This window comes from Babylonia areolata, chromosome 24 (assembly GCF_041734735.1).
Source record: "Babylonia areolata isolate BAREFJ2019XMU chromosome 24, ASM4173473v1, whole genome shotgun sequence".
Taxonomy (NCBI): Eukaryota; Metazoa; Mollusca; class Gastropoda; order Neogastropoda; family Buccinidae; genus Babylonia; species Babylonia areolata.
In genome coordinates this window covers 44939010-44955659 of record NC_134899.1, presented here as the reverse complement: position 1 = coordinate 44955659, position 16650 = coordinate 44939010, and the positions used below count along the sequence as shown (strand labels likewise).

Genomic DNA, 16650 nt, shown 5'->3' with positions numbered 1-16650 from the left:
ACATGGTTTGAAGGGAGGAGGGGGTGGGAGGACATGGTTTGAAGGGAGGAGGGGGTGGGAGGACATGGTTTGAATGGAGGAGGGGATGGGAGGACATGGTTTGAAGGGAAGAGGGGATGGGAGGACATGGTTTGAAGGGAGGAGGGGGTGGGAGGACATGGTTTGAAGGGAGGAGGGGATGGGAGGACATGGTTTGAAGGGAGGAGGGGGTGGGAGGACATGGTTTGAAGGGAGGAGGGGGTGGGAGGACATGGTTTGAAGGGAGGAGGGGGTGGGAGGACATGGTTTGAAGGGAGGAGGGGGTGGGAGGACATGGTTTGAAGGAGGTCTGGTGGAACGGGAACGAGGAAGCTGGAAGAGAGGAGGGTAGCTGGCAAAATATAAAACATTTTCCTTCGTTTCTTTGATGCTGTTTTCTTTTAGCTGACTGCTCAGTAGCAGCAAACAACAGCAGAAACAGAAGTAGCATCCGCAGTCGCAGCACTGAGCAGCAGTAGCATTAGTAGCAACAGCAGTAGCAGCAGTAGTAGCAGCAGCAGCGGCAGTTGTAGCAACAGCGGTAGCAGTAGGAGCAGCAGCAGCAGCAGTATCAACAAGAACAACAGCAGAAGCAGAAGCAGTAATGGCAGCAGCAGCAACAACAGCAGTCAAAGTGGTAGGAGCATCGACAGCAGCAGTAGCAGTAGCAGTGGTAGCAGTAGCAAGCTAAACAAGACCTTCTGTCTCTCTCTGAAGAAATTCGAAAGAAATTATTCAACGGGGAAAACTTAAAGAACATGAACCTTACCAGAATGATTTTGATAGTTAATGAAGTAAGTATAAGATCACTAGCGAGATTTATCACCCAAGCTTGGGATTGTCGGAAAAAGAAATTAACTTCGGAAGCCTTATAGTTATCAAAAACAAACAAACAAAAAAACAACAACAAAACAAAAATAAATAAAAAAAAAACAAAAAAACAAACCCAACACTGTTACCCTGATGTCAGTTCCACAGTTTATAATTATGGATGATTTTGTAGAAAGTTGGATGGTCGAGCTTTTTATTTTCCTTTTTTTTTTTTTAAATCTTAGCAATATGTTTTATTTCATGACTTTGTTGATGTTATTGTTGTTGCTGTTGTGTTGGTCGTTGATTTTCTTTGTTTTGCTCTTTGCAATGTGTCAATTTATCTGTAAACCGACGTCATTCTTTTGTTCATACATTGCCCCCTTGCCAAAGGATAGTACTGTCAATGGCATTAAAAAATGTCTGTGTCTGTGTCCGTGTCCGTGTCCGTCTCTCTCTCTCTCTCTCTCTCTCTCTCTCTCTCTCTCTCTCTCACACACACACACACACACACACACACACACACACACACACTTCCTATGTATGGAATGTATGGAATATAATCATTGTCACCTGTGGATCACTATTTGCATGTGTTTTTTCTGATTTTTTTGTTTGTTTGTTTGTTTGTTTGTCCAGACGACTTGATGTTATATATATATATATATATATATATATATATATATATATATATATATATATATATATATATATATATATATAAAGATGTAGCAATGCTTATTCCACTACCTTTTTAATATAAAACGAAATGAAATTCGTTTAGTTTCGTTTCGTTTCTTCTCTCTCTTTCTCTCTCTCAATGTCTGTCTGTCTGTCTCTCTCTCCGTCTTTATCTCTCTAATTCTCTTTGTCTCTCTCTTTTCTCTCTCTCTCCACCCCAACCCCTCTCTCTCTTCTCTCCCTCTGTCTCTCTCTCTCCTTTCTCTCCTCTCTCTCTCTATGTCTCTGTCTCTGTAGGTCTCTGTCTGTCTCTCCTCTCTCTCTCTCTCTGTCTTTATCTCTCTAATTCTCTTTGTCTCTCTCTTTCCTCTCTCTCCACACTCTCTCTTCTCTCCCTCTGTCTCTCTTCTTTCTCTCTGTCTCTGTCTCTGTAGGTCTCTCTGTCTGTCTCTCCTCTCTCTCTCTCTCTGTTTATCTCTCTAATTCTCTTTCTCCCTTTCTTTCCTCTCTCTCCAACCCCCCCCCCCCCCTCTCTCTCTCTCTCTTCCTCACTCTCTCCCAGTCTCTCTCCCCCTCTCTGTACAGAGCCCTTGGTGCCAGCCTGTTTACAGCAGAGAATATCGATCTTTCAAGGTCGCCGACGCTGATCGCAAAGGTCGCCTCTGACGCCATTGCTTCTACCACTGACGCGCGAACGAGCTGTGCTGAGCTGAGGAAAACAACATGAAAACGGACCCCTCGGGCTGTCTCTCTCTCTCTCTCTCTGTCTGTCTGTCTCTGTCTCTTTTCTTTGTCCTCCAGAAAATGCTTGTTTATTGACAACGTAGTTCACGTTTTGGGCAAATCCGTTGTTTAGCTATCCGTGTAGATATCTGTATACCACTACCACCGCACAAGCGATAGGAGACAAATAATTATGTGAACTTGGCTGGGTTGGGTTTTTTTTGTGTTTTGTTTGTTTTTCGTTTTTTTTTTTTGCTTTGTTTTGATCTCTGTCTGTAGCTCTGTCTCTGTCTCTGTCTCTGTCTCTCTCTCTGTGCGTGTGTGTGTGTGTGTGTGTGTGTGTGTGTGTGTGTGTGTGTGTGTGTTTCCGTCCGTCTCTGTCTGTCTGTCTGTCTCTGTCTCTGTCTATGGCTCTCTCTCTCTCTTTTGTGAGCGAAATTTGTGTGGTGTTTGATATATCGTTCTTGAAGGTTTTAATTTGGATGTTTTATGGGTGGGGAGTGGGGTGAACGGGGGGGGGATTAACGATTGTTAAGGTGGAGAGAGAAAGGAAGAGCTGGTGGAAGGAGGAATGGAGAGAGAGAGAGAGAGAGAGAGAGAGAGAGATGTTAATTGTTTTATATGTTGGACCTGATCATAGCCTTTTTGCCTTCTTTCTCCTTCCTTCGTTCTCCGCGTATTCCCTTTTCTTGTTCTTGTTCATCTTTTTCCGCTTTTTCCTCTTCGTCTTCATCATCATCATCATAATTATCATCATCATCATCTTCTTCTTCTTCTATCCTTCCTTCTTTCTCTGTGCTTCTCTCTTCTTGTTCCCGCTTATTCTTCTTCGTTTTCTTCCCTCCTTCTCCTTCTTCTCATTCGTCTTTTTTCTTCTTCTTCTTATTATTATTATCATTATTTATCTTCTTCTCCTTCTCCTTCCTTTATCTTCTTCTATACTTCCTACTTTCTCTGAGCTTCTCTCTTCTTGTTGTTCTTCTTTCTCCGCTTCTTCTTCTTCTTCTTCTTCTTCTTCTTCTTCTTCTTTCTCCGCTTCTTCTTCTTCTTCTTCTTCTTCTTCTTCTTTCTCCGCTTCTTCTTCTTCTTCTTCTTTCTCCGCTTCTTCTTCTTCTTCTTCTTCTTCTTCTTCTTCTTCTTTCTCCGCTTCTTCTTCTTCTTCTTCTTCTTCTTCTTTCTCCACTACTTCTTCTTCTTCTTCTTTCTCCGCTTCTTCTTCTTCTTCTTCTTCTTCTTCTTCTTCTTCTTTTTCTTCTTCTTCTTCTTCTTCTTCTTCTTCTTCTTCTTCTTCTTCTTCTTCTTCTTCTTCTTCTTCTTTCTCCGCTTCTTCTTCTTTTTCTTCTTCTTCTTTTTCTTCTTCTTCTTCTATATTTTCGTCTTTTCCCCCACCTCCTTCTCATTCGTCTTTTCCCCCTCAGTAGTATTCGTCTTCTTCTCCTTCTTCCTCCTCCCCCACCCTTTGTTCCTCTCTGTTGTCCTAGGAGGAAGGTGGCAGAATGGTTAAGACGCTCAGCTGCCAATACAGAGAGTCCGTGAGGGTGTGGGTTCGAATCCCACTCTCGCCCTTTCTCCTAAGTTTGACTGGAAAATCAAACTGAGCGTCTAGTCTTTCGGATGAGACGATAAACCGAGGTCCCGTGTGCAGCACGCACTTGGCGCACTGAAAAAGAACCCATGGCAACGAGAGTGTTGTCCTCTGGCGAAATTACGTAAAATGAAATCCACTTTCATAGGTACACAAATATGTAAGCATGCACTCAAGGCCTGACTAAGCGCGTTGGGTTATGCTGCTGGTCAGGCATCTGCTCAACAGATGTGGTGTAGCGTGTATGGATTTGTCCGAACGCAGTGACGCCTCCTTGAGAAAGTGAAACTGAAACTGAAACTGTCCTCATCAATTTCTTCTTCTTGTTCCTGAACACAGATCGTCCATCATGTCGGCTTGGTAAGTGGGGAGGTGTATCAGTTTCAGTTTCAGTAGCTCAAGGAGGCGTCACTGCGTTCGGACAAATCCATATACGCTACACCACATCTGCCAAGCAGATGCCTGACCAGCGGCGTAGCCCAACACGCTTAGTCAGGCCTCAAAAAAGAAAAAAAGAAGAAAAAAAAGGGAGGTGTAGGCAAGGTGAAATGACTGTATGTAAAATGAATCCGTGTCCCATTTCTCATGGGAGAGCTTTCCAACTTGACCGTCAAAGATATATGATGGAACAGGAGATTATTTGCAATGCATGACCACTAGAAGGATGATGATGATGATGATGATGATGATTGTTATGATACTGTCTCGCTGCTTCCTGGTTCTGTGATGCTGTCGACAGCAAGGGAAATGCCACAGCAGTTCTGGCATTCTGCTGCTTCCTTGTTCGTTCTGAGTTATCGTTTTTAATTGCTGTGATGCTGGGTGTTTTTTGGGGTTTTTTTTATCTAATATTTTTTTTATTTGTGTGTGTGTGTGTGTGTGTGTGTGATAATTTTTGTGATGCTTTTATCCACCTGTGTTATTGTGTTATTCTTTCTTTTCTATTCTTTTTGTGAAGTTGGCTCTTTTCCTGCTTATTGCTAAACAACAATGAACACACTGTCCGCGAGTTTGGCGACATTCTCTGTTGCAGTGTTACCGGCGTTGCAACTTCTTGTTGTTATCATTGGTGTCGTTGTTGTTGGTGGGTGGTGTGTGTGTGTGTGTGTGTGTGTGGTGTTGTGTTGTTTTCTTTTCTTTTTTTTCATGTGAATGGGAAAAGACATTGAAACGATTATGTGTATTTATCACTTGCTTCCATGTGAGCGCACGTACACACACACACACACACACACACACACACACACGCAAATATATATATATATATATATATATATATATATATAGAGAGAGAGAGAGAGAGAGAAGAGAGAGAGAGATGAATTTGAACAAACTCAAGTTGTATTGTTTGTTTTTGTTTTTTTTATTTCATCTTTTTTTTTAGCAAAAAAAGTGTACTTTTTCTCCAGAAAACTGTAGAAAAACTGTCTCACGTAAAACAGACTGTTTCCCATTTCACACACTTCCAATCACATAGAAAAATATGAACCTCAAGCTCAGCAACACATTCGCAAATTCTTACATCATCAGCACACATGCGCATTAAAAACATAATAAGCAACTTCGAATCCGTCAAACTAGGTTTACCTATTAAAAAAACAACAAACAAAGAAACAAAAAAACAAACAAAAAAGCCAAATAAACGTAGTTGGATCTGTGGCCTTCGGCTTTCTTATCTTTCAGATATTTGAAAACAACAAATTCCGGAAGTATTCAGCCTTGCAAAAAGATATTTGATATAATCTTTATAAGAATGTTAAAATAAACAAAAAAAGAAACATACATTAAGTACAGTGGAAATTCATAACCCCTTTGTGCTATTTTCGTCCGAGGTTTTAGTCTGGCTCAATTCAATCACCATGGCATTTATTCAGAGAACTCCCCCCCCTCCCCTACACCCACGACCTTGACCTTGACTAAGTTTACCTCTTTGATATGCCGACAGTTCATCGGACTCCCCCAAAGATATACAAAGTGGCGAATCACAACCATTCACATCAGGCAGGGAGACATGTAATGGATGCGCTGAATCTCTCTGGCCATGAACTATATAGTGGAATGACAGTAATGAGTTCAAAGCTTCAGCTACAATAATTATGATAATAATCACACTACGGAGGAGGTGAGATAATGCATGAGACATCACCAGAAGGCATCCACGTTCTGGTGCTGACATTTCAAAAGATATGTGTAGCACCGGAGTCAAACAAATGGCTTAAAAAAAAAAAAAAAAAAAAAAAAAAAAAGCACCAACAAAACCGTTAGCTGGTGTGACAATAACTAATAAATAAACATTATAATTAGTACAGAAGCGCGGATACATTATGTATATATTTGATTTTTGTTTCTTTTTTGACCGAATCATCATGGTTCACCTCATCAGCAACTAGACACATTCTTCCAAAAGGCATGGATAAACATGAGTGGTTATTTCAAACGAATCACAATGGTTGTTTGTGGACCACTGTCATCTTCAGCCTTTATGACACCTACCGTCATTTTATTCCCTTTTGTTCTTGTTAGCTTACACATGATCCAGTGACAGTACATGCTACTCACATCCAAATTTTAAAAATTGAGCCTTAAAACAGAATCCCCAAATTTTAAGGTTCGTCCGGAACTGTAACATGACTAATTGGATTGAGATCAGAGGAACTGTTATTGTTGATGTTGTTGTTGTTGTTGTTGTGGTGGTGGTGGTGGTGGTGGTGGTGTGTGTGTGTGTGTGTGTGTGTGTGTGTGTGTGTGTGTGTGTGTGTGTGTTGCTGTTTTTGTTTTAAGCAGTTAAGCTGATATAATTACTATCTTTGTGGACTAGCAAGAATAACTAAAAAGCAAAGGAAAAACATCACAACATGCTGAGAGCCATAACTTAATTAACACTATCAACAGTTCACTGATAGAACAAAAACAGCCAAAAGACAGCGTGGTGACATTCTATGAAAACAGTGTTCACCTGACTGTTTCCGAGAGTTGCTGCTGTTATTTTCGGTTTTGTTTTGTTTTTTTTTTCTTTTTTTTATACATCAATTTGCGCACACACAAGACACTGAATGAAATGTATTGCTTTTGGTTATCACACATAACACCTCCCTTCCTCCCCACCCCCTCCCACAAAATGTTATCGCCTCCCATTCATCATCAAAGTCGTCTTCATCATCATCATTACCATCGTCATCTGACCCATCATCATCATCATCAACAGTGAGGCTTGTTGCTAAGCTAAACAAGAACAACCGAAAAAGGAACTGGCCAGTCAATTAGTTAAACGGCATAGCTAGGAATGGCTTGAGTTTTTTTGTTGGTTTTTTTTTTTTTTTTAAACTGTGTCCCCAATCTGTTAACGGGTCTCTATCCCTCTCCTCACTGAAACAAATAATAAAAACAAAACAAACAAAAACAAAACAAAATCATGGTCCCCCCTATGACATCACTTTGAGACCATGTGAAAGTGGCACTCCATGATGTCATCAGTCAGAGATCTTGCATCATCAAAGTCAAGCCTGACGTCAGCAGACATGTTTTTTTTTTTTCAATGGATATCAATCAGCAAAGCTGGCGATAATGGTAGCTCGTGGTGGTGGTGGTGGTGGTGATGGTTGTGGCCCGGACAGCCCACGGGCGTGTGTCGATAAAAAAGAGGAAGAAGTCTTCTTCAGACATTCTAACAGGCACTACCTTCCTCAAAAAACACGCCATTGGCGTCGCGTCACCTCTTGTTGCACGTGTTAAATAACGTCATTCAGGGGGATGCTGCTGCTGCTGCTGCTGCTACGTCATCCGAGCTGGGATGGTGACGTGTCGCTGTGTGTGTGTGGGTCTTCCCCCCTTGCAGTGCCGGAGAGGGACGGCGCCAGAGAAACGGGGCCAGCACTTAGAGCTGGGCCCGGGGCTGACGGCCACAGGGTCTGGAACAGGGTCACCAGAGAGTCACTTGTTCTTGGGCTCGTGGCGTTTCATGTGCAGAGCCAGGTGGTCGGAGCGGGCGAAGCTGCGCTCACACACCTTGCAGCGGAAGGGTTTGGCCCCAGTGTGCTTTCGTATGTGGCGGGTCAGCTCGTCCGACCGTGCGAAGCGCCACTGGCAGGTGGTGAAGTGACACTTGTAGGGTTTCTCTCCTGCACACAACAGAAAAACGGATCTTGTGGTTAAGGACATGATTGCGTGTTAAGACGTGGCGTACAGAAGGAGGAAGATTTTAGAAGAAGAGAAGGAGAAGACGAAGAAGATGAAGAAGAAGAAGTAGTTGTGGTAGTAGTAGAAAAAGAATCTGAGATGCAACAAAATGGAGAAGAAATATTTGCTTTCATTTCTTTTTAGTTTTAGAAACTTAAAGTTTCTTTGCTGGCTCATATCAGAGATTTGCGAAAAGAACCTAAGATTCCCTTGACCTCTTCATTTATAACTGTGTTATATTGTGACATGTTCCAAATAAAATCATGACAAGACTTTGTACAATACTTTCTTGACGTCCTGCTCATCTTTAACTGTTGTACTGTTGCCCTGTTCATTTGTAACTGTGTTGTGACAAGTTCCAAACAAAATACTGTTTAAAAAAAACAGCGAAACTCCCGGGTCCTCACCTGTGTGTATCCTCTGGTGCGCCTTGAGGTGGGAGCTCTTCGTGTAGGCCTTCCTGCAGCCCGGGAAGCTGCAGTAGTGGATGCGCCGCTTCTCCAGCTCGGGGTTGTTCTTGCGGTTGTACTTGATGGTGGAGCACCCCGGGTGGGTGTTCTGCGGCTTGGTGGTGCGGGGCCGGGGGTTGGGGGGCGGCACGGTGGGCAGGGCGGCCAGGGGGGTAGGCAGGGAGGGGGAGCAGCTCAGCACGGGCTGGGGGATGTTGCCCTGGGGGGCCGAGGAGGTGGTGGTGGTGGTGGCGGGGGCGGGGGTTACCACCCCGGGGTAGGGAGGAGGGGGGGTCCTCCGCACCAGGAACTCCCCGCTGTTGGGGGAGGCGGGCTGCGAGTTAGGGGGTGTGGGGGGCAGCAGCACACACGGCACCACGTGGGAAGCACCACCGCTGCTGCTGACAGGGGGAGGGGGAGGAGGAGGAGTGAACTGCTGCTGCTGCTGCTGTTGCTGCCCTTGAGACATGGGGGACTTGAACTGCTGGAAGCTGGTGTTGGCTAAAGAGCTGATGTTGACGTTGACCAGCTGGGTGTGGGTGGTGGTGGTGGCGGAGGATGGGGGTGGGAGGAGGGTGGAGGGGCAGGCCATGACCAGGCCGCCGCTCTGAGTCCTGCTGTTGGCCAGGGTCTTGGAGAAGGGACAGGACGCCCCGACCTCACTCGTGTCCATGGGCTCGCATTTCACCTTGCTCAGCACGGAGGGCAGGGAGGGGGAGGAGGAGGGCGTGGAGGTGGAGGACGGACAGGAGGAAGGCACGAGAGAGTCCGTGGTGCCGAAGTTGTCCACCACGCTGATGCTGGCGTTGATGTCGTCCCACAGCGAGGAGGACGGCACGCCGCCAGCCACGCCCACCAGGTCCCCGTCCATCACAGAGTCATAGATGGTGGACGAGATGTCGAACACGTCCACCTCCTTCTCCTGCTCGCTGAGGGGCTCCTGCTTGATCCACACCGACGAGGCAGCGCCCTTCACCTTGCTGGGGTCGGCGCTGAAGAACTCCTCCACCACCGAGGAACTCTCCCGCCGGGCGTGCTGCTCGAAGAGCGCCTGCCTCTCGCCCAGGTCCAGCATCTTGCTGAGGCCGCTGTTCCCTCCCACGGCAACCCCTGCTGATGCCGATGTGGCGCTCAGGAAGTTGTTGGGAACCGCGACCTCGCTCAGGGCCTGTCGCCCGCCATGGGTGGTGGTGGTTGGGGTGGGGGTGGCGGCGGTGGTGGCGGTGGTGGAAGGGTGGAGGAGGGTGTGGCCGTTGAGGATTTCGTCCACCACGGAGGCGCTTTCCCGGCGGATCTTGGCGTTGAGATCCACCTTGGCCTGCTGCTCGATCTGCTCCAGGAACTTGTCCAGATCGTTCAAACCCTGCACGGCAGAGGACAGGGAGAAATATAGTGGGGCATCATACATCGGCACGTCAGCGAAACAGCTTCCATTAAACAGTCAGTAAACTATAGGAACAGAGGGCTCGCCAGATCGCGCATAGTGTTGATCACGCGGCGAGACGTACCTGCTAAGTGAGTTGAAGGTAGATCTGTGGTTCTAGCCAAGAATAGGAGTTTATCAGTCTTTAATTAAAAAAACTTTTTGATTTTCATTTCTTCTTCTTTTCCTTTCTTTTTTTTTTCTTTTTTCTTTCTTACTCTTTTTTTTTTTTTTTTTTTTTGCCTTTCAAATTCAATTTATTCAGTGCTGAAGTCTAGACTGGAGTTGTTTTTTCTGATTCAATTATGGTTATGTACTTTTACTAGTGAACAGTGTTATATAAGAGTGTGCGATACATATACATTAATTTGAAAGTGTGTGCTGGTAGTAGTAGTAGTAGAGAGAGAGAGAGGCGGAGAGAGAGAGAGCACAAACACAAGCATAGACACACACACAAAGCCAGTCCATAAACAATAAAATAAATAACAGCCCTCCCTTTTCATAATTTCTTTTCAAAACTTCAAAACATGACACGTCAGCCTACAATGTCATTTTCAAAGCCACCCTCCACCTCCAACCCCTCACCCGCTCTCTCTCTCTCTCTCTTCCCCACCCAAAGCAAATAAAACCAGCTCTGACGCACGCAGTCTTTAGCCAAGCGAGACAACTCTTACGTCTTAGGTTGCCAAGAAAGCAACAGACTTGTTTGTTTCGATCGAACAAGACGGTGTGAAAAGGGTAATGTGGTGGTGGTGTGTTTGTGAGCTGGGGTGGGGGAAGTGAGAGAGAGAGAGACACAGAGAGAGAGAGAGAGAATGCAGTTCGCTAATTGTAAACACCTGCCAAGCAGCTCAACTGTGAAGCTGTTTTCAAGCGATGGTAGAATTTGCCGCTTTTTTCTCCCCCTTTTTTCTTTCTTCTTATTTTTCTCCCTTTAATGTTCTGCCGCGCGCGCGAGCCGTCCTACAGCCAGTGAGAGAAAAGTTAAAAATAGCTTGCTGGCGCCTCTGCTTCTATTAGCATTATGCAAAGTTGACGGGGTCAAGAGATCATTTTTTTTTTTTGCCAGTGGTTGGCGGGACCGGCCGATTTGCGGAGTGGAAGTGTGGTCTGGAAAGTAATGACGTGATTTGGGGTGGGGAAAATAATCACCTTTTCCCCCCTGTCATGCAATGACTTCATTCATTCACACGATCTTCCTCATCAGCTTTTTGAGGGGTGGGAACAAAAGAGACTACACAAGAAACTTAAACCCACAACCAAGAACCAAACCGTTTGCAACACGTCTGACTGACGTAGTGGGTAAAACCCGACCACCCGTCTCTCTCTCTCTCTCTCCCCATAACCATCTCCACCCTTCCATTGAAGAAAGTTGGGGTCACCGCGTCTAAGTTCTTGCTTTATCTCAAAGCCATGACAGAGCTGACCGGCTGTCGGTTCTTATCAAGCGACAACGCACAACGCTGAATCACTGGGCTAGCTGACTTGGCGATAAATCACTCGAATCTAATTCCGTTTATCGTGCGTGCGACTACTGACGCTACGACGTAGCCATGGACTCTGTAGCTAAGAAAATTGAATCGTCATGTTTGGACTTGTCGACGGATAAAAAGATCGTTAGGGTCTGATCGAGTTGAACTCTTTCCTTCGTTGGCCTACAAATATATATATATATATATATATATATATATATATATATATATATACACTGGTGGTGCAATCACCACCAGCAACTAGTTCATGTTCACACACACACACACACACACACACACACACACAGTATTCAAATTCATGCCCTCACAATAGTTTGAAGTCAACTTGTGTGTGTGTGTGTGTGTGTGTGTGTGTGTGTGTGTGTGTGTGTGTGTGCGATAAACATCAAGCCAATAGTCATGAGACAAAGTGGAAACTACGACTTAGGGAAAGAAAAAGAAAAGAATGGAAAATCAAGTAAGGAGAGAAAAAAGTAGACCCCCCACCCCCCCCCCCCCTTTTTTTTTTTTCTTTTTTTTTTCCAAAGTCGTTCAAGCCGGAACCCATTCACGGAACGAATGACGTACATAGACTGGTTGAATTTCGACACCGCTCTCCCCACACCACTCCACACCACACCACACCACTCCACACCACACCACACGCAGGACACTCAAGCTCGTTAATTCATGCCCTTCTGCACGTGTGCGAACATTCGCACAGCGATTCCGTTTCTCACACAACCACCCCCCAAAACAACCGACATCAAAGTTCAAATGTGCGAAAAAATAAATATGCACCACCTGCAATTAGTTTCAATGAAATTAAGTTTTGTTTTATTCTATTCTTTTGTAACGCAGTTGATGTTAAAGTGCCACTGAGCCATCAAAGCTCAAATATGTGTGAGAAAAAAATATCTTTGGCCTACAATAAGTGAGAATAGAATTAAGTTCCGAAATAAAATCTTCTTCTTTTGTTACACGGTGGTTGTTGAAGTCACCAAAGATTCACAAAGTACTACAACTACTTACATGACTGGAAAATCCGCTAACATCGGCCGGTGCCAAGAAGCAATCATCCGTGTCTGGAACGATCTGGTCACCAAAAGTTTCTGATGGACCCGACAAAAGGTACAAACTATCAGCCATTCCAAGATGAAGCACTGGTTGGATGGTCGGCTTCTCACAAAAGAGAAGAGAAGAAAAGTATTCCGTGTGGTTAACAACACAAAATGTGCAACCGTGAAGGTTCCTTTCCGAAGTCGCTGCGAGTGCTTGCGCGCAGTGCGAGGTAACTCGTCTAGAGTGAAGCAACCTCCGTGAATGAACCGGCTTTTATGCCTTCCCCTCACGAGAAAAAGGGGCGGAGCTTAGCTCCGAATACGGTCAATGAGGTACGTCACACTTGTTTTCGAGTTGGGGGTTCTGTGTGTGTGTGTGTGTGTGTGTGTGCTTCGTCAGTCGTTCGAACGGGTTTCAGTCATTGCTGACTCCGTTATCGCAGTGACTTGGCTATCTGAGGGTTTCGATCGATGATCAGCCTTCTCCTCCAGGATAACTATTATCAAAACTATGCTTCCTTCAATGGATCAGATGATTTTTTTTCTTCTTCTTTTTGAATCGCTCGGACTTCCGTCTAAAAATAGACACTTGTTTATGACCCAGTTTTTCAGCCAGTCGGAGCCCTTGACGTCAGTATGACGTCACGGTGTCAGAGTTCATGGAAGGTTCCACGCGAATCTGTCGTGGGAAAAAGCAAGGTCACGGGACGAATCAGCCACCGAGACGAATGTATGCATGCATGAAGGACAGAGGAGGCGGAGGGGGTTTGGGGAGGGGGGTGGGGGTGGGGGGAAGGTTGGGGGGGGGGGCGGGGTTAGGGAGGGGGGGGGGGGATGTCCTGACCGGTTTCGACATCAAAGCTTACTCATATATAATTAATACACTTGAGTACCTGTCGATGTCTATTCAAAGACGTATACGCAACAACGTCGAATCACTCAGATGAGTCTGCTGGCTGTTACTGACTCATATTATTGCTGAGTGGTGTTCTCTGACGGAATATGTCGGTCAGAATCAGATCTCTCTCTCTGTCCCAGGCTGCGGCGTGCGGTGATGCTTGTTTGTTCCAGTCGGGTTTTCCCCCATCAGGAAAATCCATCTGTTGGGTCGATACACGTGAACTCGGAAACTGCGTGCACAGTACACTCTGTCTCTCTGCCTGTCTGTCTGTCTATGTATCTCTCTGTATATATATATATATATATATATATATATATATATTTCACCCTCTCTGTTTCTCAGCCATCCACTACTAGAATGTATGTATTTTGTGTGTGTAACTCTGTCTCTCTCTCTCTCTCTCTCTCTCTCTCTCTCTCTCTCTTTCTATCTATCTATCTCTCTCTCTCCATCTCTCTCTCTTAGGTTTTCGTCTGATTCTCTAACTCGCTCCTCTGTTAGTCGTTTGGGTTTTTTGACAGGGCTCTCTACAATTTGTTGTTGACTTTACGGAGTTGGATTGTGGGTGGGATCTTCAAGTCAGAATTCAAACCAATAAAAAAAAAGAAGAAGAAGAAGATGATTTATCATTCCCTTCCATTCTGTTCAAACACCTGCGTGCTTAAACACAATGCTTGACTCCACGAAAGACAGAGAGAGAGAGAGAGACAGACAGACAGACAGACAGAGACGAAGAGAAAGAGAGAGATAACGCCTCACTGAATCACACACACACACACACAGACACACACACACACACACACACACACACACACACACAAGAAGAAGCTATTGGGACACACAGTAAATAGCCTTGAAAAAATCAAAATGAAAATCTACGCCTTCACACAACTACACATTGATAGCACAGTGCCCAGACAGACCACAAGCTCCATGCAGTCTCTTCCTCTGGCAGTCAGTCGACTCACTGTCACAGTACCGGGTCAGAGGGTGCAATACAGCTGGGCCGCGTAGTTGTCTCCCTTTTTCCTAACACTCTTTTTCACCACCAGCAGCGCAGGCGGGTAGACTTTCTGTGTCAGCTGCCTCTGGTATGCGTGTCAGTGTGCGTGGGTGGTGGCGGCGTATTATGCATGTGTACCCAGGCGAGTGTGTATGTGTGAAAGAGAGAGAGAGAGAGAGAGAGAGAGAGAGAGAGAGAACGGTGAGGTGGGGGTGGGTTGGTGTGTTTGTGTGTTTAGTGTGTGTACGTGCGCGTGTGCGTAAGAGAGAGAGAGAGAGAGAGAGAGAGAGAGACGGGGGGGGGGGGGGGGGGGGGGGGGGGTAATTTTGACTGTTTCTGTCTTGGGAGACAGAGGGAGAGAAAACGCCAGGGTGAGGAGAGTGGGGGTGGTGACGGGGTGTCCACGGTCACACACACACACACACACACACACACACACACACACACACACACGCACGCACACACACACACACACACACACACACACACACACACACACACACACACACAAACTGGTTTCTCTCCTCAGTATCACTGATCACCTCTTTCAGTATTGTGGAAAAAACAATCAAAAGTATAATTTTAAAATCTGACGTGTTCACTACCATGAATAAACATATCGTAAGCAGTGACGACCCGGTTCGTCCACTCACCGAATTTGGTTTGTTCAACACCTGTTGATTGTGTACTGCGCTTTGGAAATACAGAGTCATGAATGGAAAAGCGTGTGTGCTTGGGGATCCCCGCTCATACGCAGTGCCGAGAACTCATTCATTCACACACCAGGGGGGGTAGCCCAATGAGTGGACGGGAGCAGTGTGAGCTGAGTGTTCTCCTGGTTGGAAAATTTCCGTGTCTTGCGCAATGCCGACTCAGTCTTGCCGGCTGAGGCAGGTTTTGCGTTTCATGTGGTTTCAGTCGATTCAGGCCGTCAGATGGCGAATCAGTATGGCTTAATCATTGTTGCCAGTCAGTTATCTGCTGTCATCAGCTATTCATCACCTCCCACGTGTTATTTATTCTTCGTGGTTTTTTATACATTATTTTTGGTCTTTATTATGTCACCCCCTCCCTCCCCATCCCTTCCCCTTCCCGCTTGTATGCAACCTCCAGTTGTCCGTGTGTTTGTGTGTGTGTGTGTGTGTGTGTGTGTGTGTGACGTGTACCACCACCTTCCTTTCCCTTAACACTCACGCATACACGTCACCTGAGTAGACTAATACACTGATCAAGAACACCGGTGCACACACACACACACACACACACACACACACACAAGTTAACGTACACCCAGTACGGAAATCAACCAAACCAAGCGAGTCATAATGACGTGTGTGTAATTCATACACCAGAATACGTCGACAGTCCGTTATATGTACGACACATGTTACCTTATGGTTATACAAATAATTTCGGTTGTGATCGATGTGGGGAAGCACACATTAGACGCCCGGGAATCGATTTGGTGCGCAACAGATTGTATATCATGCCTTATATCCTGATTCATTTGGTCTTGCAACGGACGCCACGTATTCGTAATGCCACACAGTCGCACAGTCAGCGAAGCGCCAGAACTTTACTGTTTGGTGCTTTTACGAATGAAGAGAAAATCTAACGTCGACAAGCGAGAATGTGGAGTCCCGGGTTTGAATCAGTTATCAGTTTTCTTGTATGTTTAGTGTGTGTGTGTGTGTGTGTGTGTGTCTGTGTGTCTGTGCGAGTGTATGTTTCTGTCTGTCTGTGTCTGTGTGCACGTGTTTCAATACGGTTACTTTCATTGACAAGGAAGTTAACATTTTGCTTTTTTTACTTCAGATTTTTTTTTCAAGTGTTTTGAATACTTCATTTTCATAATTTACACGAAGGAACTTGCTTAGGAATAGACCGACACCACCAATTAAAAATACAAAAACAAAAAAATAATAAAAAAAACCCAGGGCCAAACCTCTCCTCCCAGCAAGTTAAGCCCCGTAAAGTTTACATTAGCTATTACTGAAAGGCTTATCATTGACCAAACGTCGTTTCCAAGAAGCCCAGAGGGCAGATATCTAGACCGTTTCCACGAATCGAAGCGAAGCGCGTGTTATGCAAATGTCCTGGTGAGGTACTACTCTACAATGCTGCTTCATTGCACCCAGACCTGTTTTCGACTTGAGCTTATATAAGTGTTTTCAGTTGGGGTTAACTAAATATGTCTCTTACTCACTCTGTCGCTTTTTTTTTTCTCTCTCTCTTTCTCTCCTTCTGTCTCCCTGTCTCTGTCTCCCTCTCTTTGTATCTATATCTCTCGCTCACTCTTTCTCTCTCTCTCTCCCTTTGTCCGTTCGTCTGTGTCTGTCTGTCTGTCT

The 16650-nt window shown here is 45.3% G+C and overlaps 1 protein-coding gene across 2 annotated transcripts in view; it reads right to left on the bottom strand.

Annotated features, from left to right (window-relative positions):
* Positions 1-5168: 5168 nt before the first annotated feature.
* LOC143299173 (uncharacterized) overlaps positions 5169-16650 on the bottom strand; it is a 15085-nt gene continuing 3603 nt past the window's right edge. The window contains exons 1-3 of one of the 2 annotated variants that reach the window (XM_076612310.1): positions 12370-12651; positions 8401-9805; positions 5169-7935 (exon numbers count right to left, since the gene is read on the bottom strand). In XM_076612310.1, coding sequence (XP_076468425.1) covers positions 7748-7935; positions 8401-9805; positions 12370-12486 — 1710 coding nt within the window. In that variant the 5' untranslated portion in view covers positions 12487-12651 and the 3' untranslated portion in view covers positions 5169-7747. Of the gene's footprint in view, positions 7936-8400; positions 9806-12369; positions 12652-16650 lie in introns of those variants that run through there. The other variant, XM_076612312.1, reaches the window with a different exon arrangement.